Source organism: Typha angustifolia, chromosome 12 (genome assembly GCF_048772165.1).
Source record: "Typha angustifolia cultivar Huaian chromosome 12, ASM4877216v1, whole genome shotgun sequence".
NCBI classification, from domain to species: Eukaryota; Viridiplantae; Streptophyta; class Magnoliopsida; order Poales; family Typhaceae; genus Typha; species Typha angustifolia.
The window spans coordinates 764,162-779,241 of NC_133250.1; the positions used below are offsets into that span (position 1 = coordinate 764,162).

The 15,080-nt window shown below is 36.5% G+C and overlaps 1 protein-coding gene across 7 annotated transcripts in view; it reads right to left on the reverse strand.

Moving 5' to 3' along the window:
• Positions 1-15,080, reverse strand: part of LOC140772116 (DExH-box ATP-dependent RNA helicase DExH7, chloroplastic) — a 40,737-nt gene that overhangs the window by 20,613 nt on the left and 5,044 nt on the right. For all 7 annotated transcript variants that reach the window (XM_073114021.1, XM_073114019.1, XM_073114020.1 and 4 more), the window contains exons 11-23: positions 13,447-13,533; positions 12,596-12,696; positions 10,898-10,955; positions 9,554-9,619; positions 7,595-7,677; positions 7,304-7,487; positions 6,727-6,879; positions 6,545-6,646; positions 6,299-6,451; positions 2,162-2,266; positions 1,571-1,711; positions 507-596; positions 125-181 (exon numbers count right to left, since the gene is read on the reverse strand). In XM_073114021.1, the coding sequence (XP_072970122.1) occupies positions 125-181; positions 507-596; positions 1,571-1,711; positions 2,162-2,266; positions 6,299-6,451; positions 6,545-6,646; positions 6,727-6,879; positions 7,304-7,487; positions 7,595-7,677; positions 9,554-9,619; positions 10,898-10,955; positions 12,596-12,696; positions 13,447-13,533 (1,380 nt within the window). The remainder of the gene's footprint in view (positions 1-124; positions 182-506; positions 597-1,570; positions 1,712-2,161; positions 2,267-6,298; positions 6,452-6,544; positions 6,647-6,726; positions 6,880-7,303; positions 7,488-7,594; positions 7,678-9,553; positions 9,620-10,897; positions 10,956-12,595; positions 12,697-13,446; positions 13,534-15,080) is intronic.

The window sequence follows — 15,080 nt, forward strand, 5'->3', positions numbered from 1 at the left end:
GTAAAAGCAAATAAAACAGATTGAACCATGGAAAGTCCGTAAAGTAGAGGGATTTCTGAAAATTTCCCAAAAAAACAGATATAATTTGCAAATTTTACAGATATCATAAGAAATAAAGTATTACCTTATATAACAAGTCCACTGCAGAGGAAATAGTTTCTTCTCGTGGGGGTTCCATTGCCTGGTAAATGTTATGTCAAATAGCAAGTCTTATAAAAGGTACTGTTGTCAATATTGATGGCAAAAAACATATCTGTTATTTAAAAAAAGAAGTTATAATACAGAGACTGTCATGAGAAAGGGAAAAGAAGGGAGACTGAAAGAGACATGTATGAAGATACATATACACATATCAGCATGCAAAGTTGCACAAGCACTTAAACACAAACACATAAGTGCTCGCACAAATGCCCGCATACAGGCATGTGTATAGTGTGTACACACACAAGCATGTGCAGTGAGTGTGTGTGTAGAGAGAGAGAGAGAGAGAGAGAGAGAGAGCATACCTTCAGTAGGAAGGATTTTATATCTCCCAAAGAGAGTGATTTTATCTGTAAACACAACTCAGTCAATGGCATCCGCAACATCTCCGGCACCTGTATTATTAAGTACAAAAGGTAATCACACAAACCTAGTGTTAAGGAATTTAATGACAAATAAAAAGATTACTAATATATCGAATAAGGTCAAAATTATCAGACCACAAGGTCCTCATGCCATAGAAGTACGTAAGAATAAAGAGCTCAACAACCAGAAGATCACAACACACCATGGCTAGCGGCCAAATTTAATTTCTAAACACAACTCGCTCAACACCATCCGCAAGATATTAGTAAATTACAATTATTTATTAGTTTCAAACTTCAGTAAGGATTCACCCAAACTTAGTGCTACATAGTTGAAACTACCAATATTACAGAACTACGTTACTGGTATAACTAAAGAAGTTGAGATCATGTCTGTAAGGTCCTCAACTCCTCATGCTTGAGTATCTAAAAACAAAGTGGTTATTAACCTGAAGATGACACACCACAAAGGATTAGCGCTGAGTTACAAGAAACAGCCTGCCATTCTTTACATGTTAACATTAATTAAACAATCCAAGAAAAATAGTCAAGATGGAGAAAGGAAATGATATTTAGAAACATGAACGTTATAGAGTGGTAGCAGCAGCAACTGAAGATCATGGTACCTCTTGAAGATGGGTTGACATGTCCGACAGAGAGCACATTCTGTGCCGGTAAGAACAAATTCAACTAAAGTTAGAGGTGCCACATGTTAAAAGGAAGACCAGAGGGAAATGGAGAAAGAAATGAAAAAAATCATGGTGAACCATGAGTAGCAAAGCCAAGGGCTAATCTTTGAATGTAAGAAAACTAATCTCAATCCCAAATAGATCTTTTGTTGCTGCCAAATGTATTTTCTATCCAGTACAGCTCAATAGCATACTTGCAACAGCAAATGCTTTGTGTCATGAATATCAACATGGAAACTTTTAAAATTAACATAGCAAAACACATACACATACTCGTTTTTTCCAATTAAACACTACACAAGGCATAACGATAACCTGAAAGGGGCGCATGAGTATTTCAAAACGATGGCAAGTATAGAAGCAAAAGCAGATTCCTGGTTTCACACGACCAGCTCTTCCTTTTCTTTGCTTTGCATTTGCACGTGATATCCAATCTTCCACAATGCTTGACATTTTCTGCAAAATTCAGGATAGAATGGCTGATAAGCATGCCTCCAATCAGATATACTAACCAAATGTGTGACTTGTTAGTAGGTGAGTTCAACCTCCATAATAACTCATACATGAACCAAAGGTTGCTCTTCAAATGAAATGACATGATTGTAATGCAAATAAAATTTTCTTATACCGATGAATATTATAGGATTAGTCATTTACCTCTTGCAAATAATGTTACAGAAATTATCAGATTTGTTTACCAAATGAACTATAATATTTTCCAAAATTTTAAGCTAACATAGAGACAAACAAATTTTGGCCCTTTTAGTTTCTTAAGTCAAACATATGATATCAAACCTTTGATTGACTGCAAAAACAGAAGTCATAAACAAATATACCAAGCATTGAGACCTAAGTATGACTGACATCAATTTGATCTTTCAGTATGGCATTAAAGAAAAGGTGAACCTTTTGTGGATTGTAACGATTCTCCTTGTGCTTTCCAGTGTCAATAACATAGACAACATCATCAATTGTTATGCTGGTCTCTGCAATATCTGTGGCAATAATTACCTGTAATAGATAAGAGAAACATGAACTCAAGAAATCAGATGTAGAGCCTTCAGATAGCCTATTCTAACGTTCACTACGAACTTCAAATTAGTCAATAATAATATATGAAATTTAAACTCATTTTTGTCTAAGATATCTTTCACTTCCCATCCCTTTATTGACCTTACTGAGGTGTTTTCATGTGTTAATTAATCAAAATTTGGAATAAAAATTAGAAAGTAAACTGGAACTGAAAGATCTCTGTTCCATCACTTTGTTTCAAGAAAAAGATTACTTGCTCTGGAAAAAGAAAATAATAGAAAGAAGAAAAAGGATGCCATAGTTCTGGAATATTCCCTGCTTTCAAGCAACCTCTCATTCAGCAAAGTCAATGTAGAAATTCTGGAATAGCAGGATGGCATAAAAATCATTCAATTGAAGAGCAAACTATTTGGAGGCAAAGTATACTTTCAATTCATAAGTTTCTTTCTCAACATAGCAGAGGAAATGACCAAGTTCTCATGTCCTAATGTATAAGTAAGAAGAATACCTTCAAGCTCTTGCTCTAAAGATACATAACTATCCTGAATATGGAAGAACTACAGTCAAACAGGTTTTAGCAACCAGCAAGATCAACAAAAAAGATACTATAATCCAGGGGCACAAGATGTTTATGATTATAAATTAGATAGAAGTTCTTAAATTACTTTGGTACACCATGTAGAAACCAAGATGCAATAAGGGTTCAAGCAAGGAGAGGAGTTGTGACCAATGAGGCAAGGGAAGAAAGGCAACATAGTTAAGAGCATGTTGAGCTTGGACCTTAGTAGAGTGATGTGAACTGAGTTACGTTAGATCACATCACGGAGATATTAGGCTCAATGGATCGATTCTAACTATCTTATTTATTCTACTTATTTGGTTTAGTCAGAATTTTAGTAGGTTAAAATTTATATGATTAGCTAAGTTCAGTTTAATCAAGTTCTGCGCAATTTCGAAAAAATAATCAGAAGATATTCATTAGAGTCCGAATATTTTGAAATTACTTGGATAAAATCGGTGACATCATGATCTACAACTTTCCCTCTGCAGCCCCTCCCCTCTCCCTCTCCAGCACGCATCGAGGTGCAAAGAGAGAAATCACACCTAATCCGGATCGGATTAGGTCTAGATTTCTCTTCTAATCTATAAATTAAACCCTAATCTCTTCTCTCTCTTTCTGCTTAATGATCTCAGCCCTCTCCTCTCTTTTCTTCCTCCTTCACCGACGGTGTCACGCCGTGGAATCGGCCTGCCGGAGCATCGTCGGAGCCAACGGAGACCACCACGTGACTCCCCCGTAAGCCCTCTCTCACCCCTCAAAGTTAATTTAAGAATAATAGGGTTTAGTAAAATACCTAATTTGGGGGTTTTCGACCTCGTCGGCAAATCTGGCCGGCCGGCAGCTTCGGGTCGCAGCCGCTACCTCTGGAAGCGCCATGCCGTTGGCCTCATGCCGTGGGCAGTCACCGTTGGAGCCCTCGTGGCTCCGGTCGCCGTCGGTCATGGGATCGACCACCGTTCGCGGGTTTTCCTCCACCTCGCGAGGACGGCGGCACCGAATGAGTATTACGGAGCTGAGGATGCACCGGCGAACCTTCGCCGCCACAGCCGCCGGCTTCGTCTTCTTCTTCTTCTTCTTCTTCTTTCTCTCTTTCTCTCTCTCTCTCTCTCTCTCTCTTCGGTTTGGAGAAGACAGACTCGGGCAACCCTAGTCTGGCTTTCTCCCATTAAGTATTTGGATTCGGGTCAGGTTGGATCCGAATCCAAGGGACCCGACCTGAACCATTAATCTGGTGGGCTGCGGGTTAGCCCGAGCCCAATTCAATTAATTCGGCTGGGCCTCAGCCCAATCCGATTTAGTTTTAAACCCATTGGATTGGGCTGGGTCAGCAGCCCAGCCCAATCCAATGGGTAATTTTAAACCCATTTTAGTTATTTTTGGTTTTTAAATTTTAAAAATATTGTTATTATTCAAATTAAAATTTTGAATATTATTTATTATTTAAGGTGGTGAATTCTAATACGTGAGCTAGAGATTTGAGGTTTCGGTTGTCTTGTCTAGGCTCAGGTGAGTGGGTTCACTCACATGTTTATTTTATTGTATTTCGTATTTTTGTCGAACTATGTAAATTTTCTGTGTGCAATTTATTTATTTCACCCTTATATGTAAAAATTAAATTGTTGCAATTTCTGTGTGCAAATCTATTTATTTCATCAGTACGTGCAAAAATTTAATTGTTTTATTTTCTGTGTGCATTTAATTATTATATTCAGTGCATCACCATACTTCGTGCAAATATTGAAATTTGTGAAAAGAAAAATGAGACTAGTATTGATACGACTTAGAGAACAGTCCCGGTATAAATCGTTTGCGATTTTCCGTGGTGACTCAAGTCTATCTGAAAGTCCAGGGGAAAGTCCTAAATTAGATCACTACGGTGACTTTCTTAGGTGACTCTGGCGGGGTTAGGGAACGGTCCTAGGAAGAATGAGAAAATTTCCTAGGTGACTCTAACTTCTCTCAACGGTTAGAGGAAAAGACAGAGTGTGTTAATCATAGGGTGATACCCTCTGATGAACATAACCGGATCAATTATGAAGAAAAGTCCCGAGCGTCATCTCGAGGTGACTTCTAGTTGATGTGGATCCACAGAATTTAGACCCATTGAGACATATGACAGTATAAATATCAAAAAGATGTTAATATGTTGAAAACGTGCAAGATTACAAGTTGTGACATCTCTTTATTGTTATCATTGTTATTATTTAGAGAGCATGCCTATTGTATATTGTGATGGATATTGTTGCTTTTAGTTTAATTTATTCAGCATTAACATGATTTAAAATTTATTTGGTTTTCGAGTGGATTCCACTCACTGAGCTATAGTTGTTGGCTCATGGGTTCTATTGTTTTTTTTTTTTTGTATTTGTGTATTTATTTCAGGTAATAGTCAGCGGGGCGACTGAGCGAGATGTACCCAGACTCCACCTCCACTTAGGATTCACCAATTTACCTTTCCGCTCTTTTGATTTTATGCTTTAGATTAGATGTTTTATTTATTTAGTTTAGAGACTCAAAAACATTAACATTGTGTTTTATTTTAATTTATTTTTATTGCAATTAGTTATAAAATTTAATAAAGCATGTTCTCATTTTATTTATATATTAGAGAGTATTAATAAGGCTTCGTGCATCTCAAGCATATTGAGATGCATGGCCGGTCATGATTCTTATTTTGGGTCGTGACATAAGTCCTCATCGCCCATATCATCTTAGCTGACGGCTACAACTTCTCCCACCTCCTTCCGCACCAATCGAGCCACCTTCTACCGCTAGCATGGTTCTCGACCAGCTTCTAACCTCCTTATTCTCTCATTAATCTCATTTTCAATCTTTTCTCTTCCTCAGGTAGCGCAAAAAATATTCGACCTTCGGCAACTATTTATTTGATATCTCAAAATCCAATCAGCCAAACTCTAAGATCTTGGATCCGATGAAAGTTATCTTCCAGAGCTACAATAAATTCAAATTTTAAGTCAATCCAATAGTTAGATCTGACTGAATCTCTCTCAAAAGTTCCATCTTTAAATCTGTTCAAAACTATCACGAATTGGATTAAGCTGGTTCGTAACATAAAGTGTCTCATGGAGTCATTCTAAAATATCCTCAACGATAAGAAAAACTCGAATTTCATGGACTCGTAGGTCAATACTGATCTAAGTTTTGATGAGAGTACTTATGAAAGATCTAAATGGTGCAAAGATATATTGAGTTTTTTCTTTCTAAAGCTGATTTTAGTAGGCATAAGATAGCCACCTCTCACCTTTGCTGAAGAATCATGTCCGAAAGAAACTTATTCAGCAATAAGGACTAATGAGCAATAACAATTAACAACTAATAACTAATAAAAGATACTTGAAACATGGAAGTTGAAAGAAACTAATTTATCAATATAAACATCAATGAGACTAATAAAACACGTACAAAGTATCTAGCACGGTAACAATCACCTTACGTATGTTTTGAGGCGGAGAGTGAAACACCTTCCGTTGATCCGTTGATGCAAGAGATGAATGCAAAGGAAGAACCCAATCAGATGACACTCCACCAAACCGGAATGAGGCAGACAATTTATCAACAAACATGTCAATCTCTGCAATTCCCTGTGAGACACATTACAATAAGAGATAAAATAAAAACAAACGTCGAAATTACCAAACAATTGATGAAGAAGACACATGCTCGAGAATGCTTACAGGTAGAAAAACAAGAATGGCACCAGAAGGGTAGTTTTCATCAATATAGCATATCAAATCTTCCAGAAGATCAAAATCAATGACATCTTCATTTAAGCGTTTCTGCATCAACAAGAAATACGTAAGTTACATCTTTAACACATAATGACGAAAAGCCACAGCATCACAAAATTTGAACTCACTAGGTTTTGGCGAGTTCTTTCACTGTACGACTTGTAATGGTCGGGAACATAATGAGGATTAACATACTCTTCAGAAAGTAGTGAGTCATCACCCCAAGAGGATAAAACAAGATTCTTTTTTCCTCTACGATTATCAACTGAACTACTAGCACGCTGTCACCAGACCCAAGGAAAATAACATCTTATTAAAATAATTGGTCACAAGAAAACAACCACAAATATACAGAGGATGAAATGCTGCCACAAACAGAGCATAAATGCTCAATTGATTTGGATGCTTAAATTCCAATATATTTTCCAATACTATGGAACAGTTTCTATAATTCAAGAACATACAAGAAAAGTTTACCAAAACAAAAGAACAGGTCCACTGATAAGGTTTTTTACATAATTGCCACCAAGTGGGACCTAAAATTAATGAGCAGTCCTGGACCAGAAGAAATTTTCGACTGACTGAAATGTTAAGACTTATCTAAGAAAAGAAAATTCTGGAAAAGCAAAGTGTAAATCAAATTTGTAATGCATATTACTGGATGTAATGCATTCACATTTCAATGAAACTGTGAATAAATCAAACCTTATCTTTATTTGGTGCCATAAATGTTCCTGATGCAGGAGAATCCAATGGAAGAATATAGTTGAGTTGTTCATAAACATCCTCAAGGAAATAAGTTGAAACTGGGTGCGTCCTCCCTTCCGCACTAATTACAGGGCAATCTCCAAAGTACCTTGAGAACAGACTTGAATCAACAGTTGCAGACCTATATATAACACAAGTAGCATGATGCGACAAGCTCTTAGTTGCATGGTTAACCATAAGTGGGTATTAAATAAAGATGGCATGTTTAGAAATTATATATGCACGTACATGAGAACCACTTTCAATTTTCGTCTCCCATCACAAGATTGCTTCTCAATCAGGCTCTTCAGTACAATCAATAAGAAGTCACCCTAAGGGAAAGAAAATAATTCTGATTATTATACGAATATAGATAAAATGCTGACGCTATACACTTGTCATTCGGACCTGAAAGTCTAGACAATCTTTATTGGTTCTTGACTATTTTACAGTCCCTAACATTTTCGGTCAATGTCTGTTGCTGAATATATTCTATATTTTATCTATTAAGATGCAATTACAAGAAGAGAAAACCAATCTTGTTGATTTAAATACAGTCTCATAATTTGAGGGGTCAAATGATTACTACATAATTCAAGTGCATTATAATCTATCCCGAAGTATTCTTGAAATCCCCGACACCTTCTCAGATGTCCAGTCCAGGTACTAGACCAGTATTATATCAAAATGTAGCAGCAGATTTGACATTATTCCCTATTAATTATAAGCAACCCATATATGAATAATCACCTGCTCATACAGATACAAAAAAGACAAAAATGAACTCTGGAGTTCCCACTGACCTCCCAAATATGAAATGACCTAACAGCTTTAAAGGGGGAGAAAGGCAGCTTTTTGCAACCAAACCTAAATGATGTGTTGATTACAACATTTGGTATCAGGAGTTAGTATGTAAATGACCCTGACATCAGTTGGGTTGGACATTTTACCACATTGACTTTATTTGTTTGTGCATTTCGTTTCTTATTGAGATTTTCTGTTCTCTTTAGCCATAATATTTTATCCACTTTTGACTTCTACATGTCCATTTAGGAACCAGGGGTGGCATAGGCACTAGACGGCTTTTGTTTGTCCATCAGCCTTATTCAAAAAAAATTATTTTATATAACAACATTTTGTCTTGGAATCATTTACTGCTAGATTCTAGATCTACATAAAGAAGTCACATAAACTGTAGATTATAAATCCGACAAGCAGTACCGAATTAGTACACCTCCTCTGCTGGATATACTGATATGCTCTTGAAGTATATTCTGTGATTTTATATTTCTTCCACTTATCTCTCATTTTCATTCCTTAAAATTGAAAAGGAAAATTTTAATGAAACATATTCTGAAGATGCATACAGGTTTATTATATGGGCCCTTTATGTGAATGCAACAAATAAACTAGCTAGAAAAGAAAAGGATCATCAACTAATAAAAACTGAACCCAATGAGCTACAATTGAGGATGCATGGGAGATCATTAGAGGTTATTTCTGTGACACAAACTAACAAGAAAAATATACTGTCATGACAGGCCGGACGGTTTTCTAGACAGGTAAGTGTATGATTAAGAAAATGTTAACCTGATTATAAGTGGGAAAAATTACAGTTTTTCCGCATCGACCCAATGAGTCAGTCACCAACTCATCATAGATGGACTAACAAATGTAAAAATCTAAAGTTCAAGTATTACGTTACAATATGAACATTGCAAAGTTGGATAAGTAGTTTCAGGATAAATAATAAATGCTACAAATAAACAGTTTCACGGAGGACGACCTGTTCTGAGAATCCACTATTCTTTTACGAAGTTTATCTTCTACTAGTAAAAGCCATAGGAGCTTTAGAGTTCTCTTTCTTTTGATAATCTTGACTGGTGGGTCGGGTACAGCCATACAGGTATCAAAAATAACCTACATCAGATTTGGTTTACCTAATTTGACCAATTTATAAATTTGTTGGGTACGAATTCAGAAATTGAATTGACCAAATTTAACCCTACTAAAATTGGAGGATTGCTGCCATGCTAAACAGCACCAATTCAAGCTCCTCTTCGACTTAATTTTTGTAAATAAAATAATATAACAAAGTTATAAAAAAAAGTACAAGAGAGAATTGTTGTGAAAACACATGGTTATCAATTATCATAATGAGTAAAAAATAACAAGTGCATTAACATATGCAACATAGAAAACACTTACCAGGAGAGATCTCTCATGTACTTCATCAACTATGACGTGAGTAACCCCATCCAAATTCTTATTTGCCTGTTATAATCCATATAGGGCGGAAAATGGAAAAAATGGTCAATTCATAACACAATGTGCATTATATTAAATTGCAAAAGGTACATACCATAAAAATACTGAAAAAACAATTAACTCGTACTGCTATAGGGGTGTCAAGCTTGTCGAGCAGCTCGGGCTCGGCTCGATTGGAGCTCGAGTCTGGCTCAACTCTGTCAGAGCTAAGCCGAGCCCGAGTCGCTGAAAGAGGCTCAAAATCAATATCGAGTCGAGCCTGAGCTGAAGCCGGCTCGCTCAAGCTCGGCTCGATATAAAACTAAATTAGAAAACCCTAATTCCCAAATTTAAGTCCCACATCCCCTCCCCGCCTCCTACCCCAAATCTAATTTCCCCCTGCTCGTCCCCTTGAACTGCCGCCGCCTCTTCCTCCTCCTTCGGCACTCGACAGTCAGCAATTCGGAACTTCGACAGTCGGCACCTGTGCTAGTCATCTCCTCGAGCTGCCGCAGTGCCGCCTTGTCAAGCTGCCACGGACCCGCGGCAGTCGTCTCCTCTAAGCTCCGCCTCACCTTCCTTCTCCAAGCCACCGCCGTCGCATTGTCCTCCTCCCGCGGCAGTCGTCTCCTCTAAGCTCTGCCTCACCTTCCTTCTCCAAGTCGCCGCCGTCGCGTCGTCCTCCTCCAGCGGCAGTCGTCTCCTCTAAGCTCCGCCTCACCTTCCTTCTCTAAGCTCGACTTAGGCTCGAATTGGCTCAATCCAGCTCGAGCCAGCTTGGTTTGAATGAGGCTTGATAATAGGCTTGTTTCAAGCTCAAGCTCGGCTCAAGCTGAGGCGAGCCGAGCCTGAGCAGCAACCGGCTCACTCAAGCTCGGCTCGTTTACACCCCTATACTGCTAGTAGTAGCAATTTTATGTATGACAACATTACCACTTTGATAAGTAAAGCTGCTAGACATTACAGTAGAATAAGATCAAAATAATATCATAATTAAGAAGAGTATTATTTACAAGCATCCTCAGCAGGACCTCTAACGAATATATCTATTAGTGAATTTCTTGCACTCTGATACTATGAAAAAGTTTGCATACCTCACTTAGTCAATGATCATATTTTGCAGGTTTAGCCTCTGCTTTGGGTTCATCAGAGAGAGAAATAATCAAGTGTGACAGTCTATTAAAGTTTTTCACTAAAAAATTGATGATTAGAAACTGAATGATAAAACAAGAGCAGCATATAAAGGCCAGGATAAATCCATGATTTATCCTCAAACCTACTTGCAGAAGAAACAATAGAACTTACTGACAATTTTCTGAGAAGAATGCCTGTTGTACAGAAAAGAAGCTTTGTCTTCTCATTCCTGAAATAAGATACAACCTAAATTACAAAAAGTTGACATTTTCTCAAACATTTGAGGACCAAAATATATGGACTGGATGACAGATTACAGAATAAGAAAGAGAGATTAAAGAAGAAAAAAGAAATGATAGTAATGGTAATTATAAGAGAAAAGATAACTTCAAACTGGCAGCATGGTTTTCAATCAATGCTGGGATTGACATCCCAGCATAAGGATATTCGACATATTACTTAAATATAGAGAAAAAAAATTACAATTTGAACACTTAAATACTACTAGCTAAAAAAGATGATATCCATACTTATTTTGAAAATGGATGGCATTTAATGTTGGAAGACAAACTAAAGCATTTTATTTTGTCTATATTACCTAGTGACCCAACAGAATGATAACAATTAACAATATGAAAGTGTAGTCACAGATAATTAGTGCACAATTCTTGCCCACCAAAGGTTCACCAAGAACCATGTGTTCTACCTTTCCAAACTAGTGATATGACCAGAATAAAAGGAAAAATAGAGAGGAACGAAATTTACATATATATATAACCTAAAGAACTGCACAAGGTGCACCTAGGCTAATTGGAGAAGGCATGATTTTGAAAGCAAAACACTGCTGAAGTATTTCTATCTCTGACTTGTAATTTTCTATTTGAAGCTCCTCCTCCTTTTGTATGCATCATCTTCTAAGTCTCCAGGGGTTATCGCTACTACTATTCTTTTTTCTCGCTCATTCTTCTTTGGATATATTTTTAAAATATTCATAATAACAAATTTTATCAAGTATCAGTAATATCTCATCCACATTGATTTCATAACCCATGGACCTTGTTTGGTGCCTTGCACTTATCTCCTAAAAGATCAAGCACTTTAGCATGCCGTCTCTTAGATTACTTTGTTTGAATGACTGAAACAAAACTGACAATAAAAAGGAGAAAATGAAATTCTGAAAGTCTTTTTAGATAAATGGACAACATGTCTTATGAAGTCAAAAAAAATTATATATAACTGTTACATCTTGAAACTAATGTAGTACAGTAGTTCGCAACATATGGTACATAGTTCTCGGGTTAAGAAAATACACATGATATTATAATTCAGGCATTTAAAATTACACTAAATCAAACCATGGTATCCAGTACTTAAACATTGGTTGTAAGGATGGGGAAATTGCAAAACAATAAGTCAACAAGGCAAAAAAATTTGATTTCTTGATTGCCAAAATAAGGAATAAGGCACTTGCTAACTGGCTTTACAACTGTGGGTCTTAAATCACTCAAGACGTATTTAGCATGCTGCAATATTCCAAATCTGCCTATCTGTATTGTGAAATATGTTCAATGATGATATGCGAAAGGGGCTCTGTACAAGGGCCAACAATGTCTAGCATTGTTACACTGCATCCCAAGGCATATGCTTAGTCAATGGCCAAATGGCATGTCCCAGGCTGCTGGAAGTAGATTTACCATTATAACAATGCAAACTGCACAGATATCAGGTACAACCTTCATTTTAAATGATTGACAACAATTATAGGCATAACAATGTGCAGCCAGATATAGCACTGCATATAGCATCACATAATTATTTATAAACTTAATAGCAAGTTCTTAAACAAGGACAGTCGGTTTACAAAATCACCTGGCACTCTCAAGGCGAACTTGATAACCAACCAATGAACCATGACAACCAGGTGAAGATTCACACCGCTCATCTGACACTCTTTCTGCTACAGAGATAGCCTGAGAAAAGGTTAAGCTCATGTATATGCTCTAGTTCTCACACAAAAATATTCCTAAAAAATAACAAATGGAGGAGAAATTGGAACAACACTAAAGATAGTATTAAGTTAATATGCTTCTGTGAGAAGGAAATTTGCTTCCATTTTTGTGCATAAACTTACACAGTATATTATTACTTTTTTAAGATACGAATAATTAAACAATAATCAGGGAAAGATTTGTAGGACAGGTCATAAGGTCACTGCGATTAATTTGGTCTAATTTATTTTTCTCCAATTCAGCTTGAACTACTTCCGATATACAGGAAATCTAATGTAAACATGAATAAGCATAATCATTGCACTGAATTCCGAGCATTATTAATTTACGGAAGCCACAAGTGGCAACCTCTAAAGCTTACACATAAGATAAATGAAAATGGCATATAACATAAAAAAATATATTCTAAGAACACATTACCACAAGTAAGAAAAAGGGAAATCATGAGGTTCATACCAAAATGGGGTCCAGAAATGACAAGAAATACACCAAATATCTAAAGAGACTATTCAACTCAAACCAGCAACATGGTGAATGGTGGCAAGCATCACTAGTTAAGCGACACCCTCTATGAACATAACAAAATATCTACCAAAAATTCCAGAATTTAATTGACTAAATCAACATCATAGCACTGTGTAGGAATCCTTTGCATAATTTAGAATAGGATGCAAATCTGGAATGATTCCAAAGATAGAAATCTGATCATACCGCTAACCTCCGAGGTTGTGTGCACACTATATTACAGCATCCGCCGAGTCCAGAGGCGATCATATCATCCAGAATAAATTGCGGGATCTGCAAGTATAGATGATTATGAAATGATACCAAACTTCAAAGGCTGCCGAGATATTATAACTCAAATAAAGATATTGGACAGGAATGTAACCTGCTGTTGAATGACATAGAATGATAGATTCATGGTAACATCCATGAATTCATGTCCCAAACAGCACTGCCCATGCTGCCCAACATTAATGATGCCGGAACAATACAAGAGCTTGCCATAGGCTAGCATTATATAGTGTACTCTAGTTGTGTTGAAAATACCACTTCCATAATATTGTCATCATGATATTGCCGAATTGGTCGTGCCAACCTGATGCGGCTTAGGGACAAGAAGACATACCGATAGGGAAAAATATAAGAAGGTACCTAAATCCATTCCCAAGAAAATAAGACAGCCTATGCGAATCTCTTTATCTGCCTCCAAGTACAATTTTTATACTAGCACAACTAGATAAACAAGAAAGATAAAAGATAACCCACCAAATCATGGGTTAAAGAAAATCAAAGCCACCTAGGTTGCGGGGGACAAAAGAAGCATGATATCTACTACAAAAGAGAGGAGAGGAGCAAGGAGAAGGGAAAAATCATAAATGTGGAATCCTCCATAAAAAAATTATTTCTCAAATTTCATAGTTTTCCTTCTTTTTTCGGAATTCCCATCACCTTTATATTGTAGAGATGAAGAGATTACATCAAATCACAAATTGATCTTATTTAGATCTTTCCGAAAATAATATATAACTAAACTATGACTCCTTTAACTTAACAAATTAATCAAATTAATCAAATCCTAACAAAACTTACCTCAAAACAAACTAACAATCAAACCTCCTAGATTTTTAAGAGTTTTAACCAAATTGGACACTCTAAAATCAAATCTAATTTTTACATAAAAATGCATCCGAAATTTTTTTTTAAAAAATGAAAATCAAATTCCTACTACAACCACACATGAGACCTTGTACTAATTGAAATATGCATTTCAAGCCAAGAAATGTCATGTTGAATATGAATAATCAAACCTCCTAAACTTTAGAATTGACTCCAAGAAGAAATCAAATCATATCTCAATAGAAAGCCAACTCAACTGCAAACAACGAACCTAGCCCAACATGAATCATCCCTCAGATTTCTAGGCTAGATTGCAAAAGGATTCATTAATAGGTCGGATTAGGTTTTCTTAGAGAAAGTTGTTGGTCAGCCTGGAGTCATACACTAGAGTCTAAGATAGAAAGAAAATTAGATGGAGAGTTAAAGATGGCCAAAATCGAACTCTCAAAGACAAAGGCTTCTTGCAACTTGACATTGTGTTCTCATTTCCTTTTCATTTCTTTTTTTTAATTTCTTCTTTCCTTTTTTTTTCTTTTTATTGTTTATTTTTCATTTTGACAGGAAATCACTTCAAATATCATGATGGAGATTTTCTTCCCAACTAGCTTATCTCCCGTTTGATTTATGAAAGACACCCAGTTCAGCCATTTTCCAGTAATATCCATCATCGTACGCAAGATTACAAAATACCTGGGATGGAGCCCAGAATACATCCCTCAAAGTTT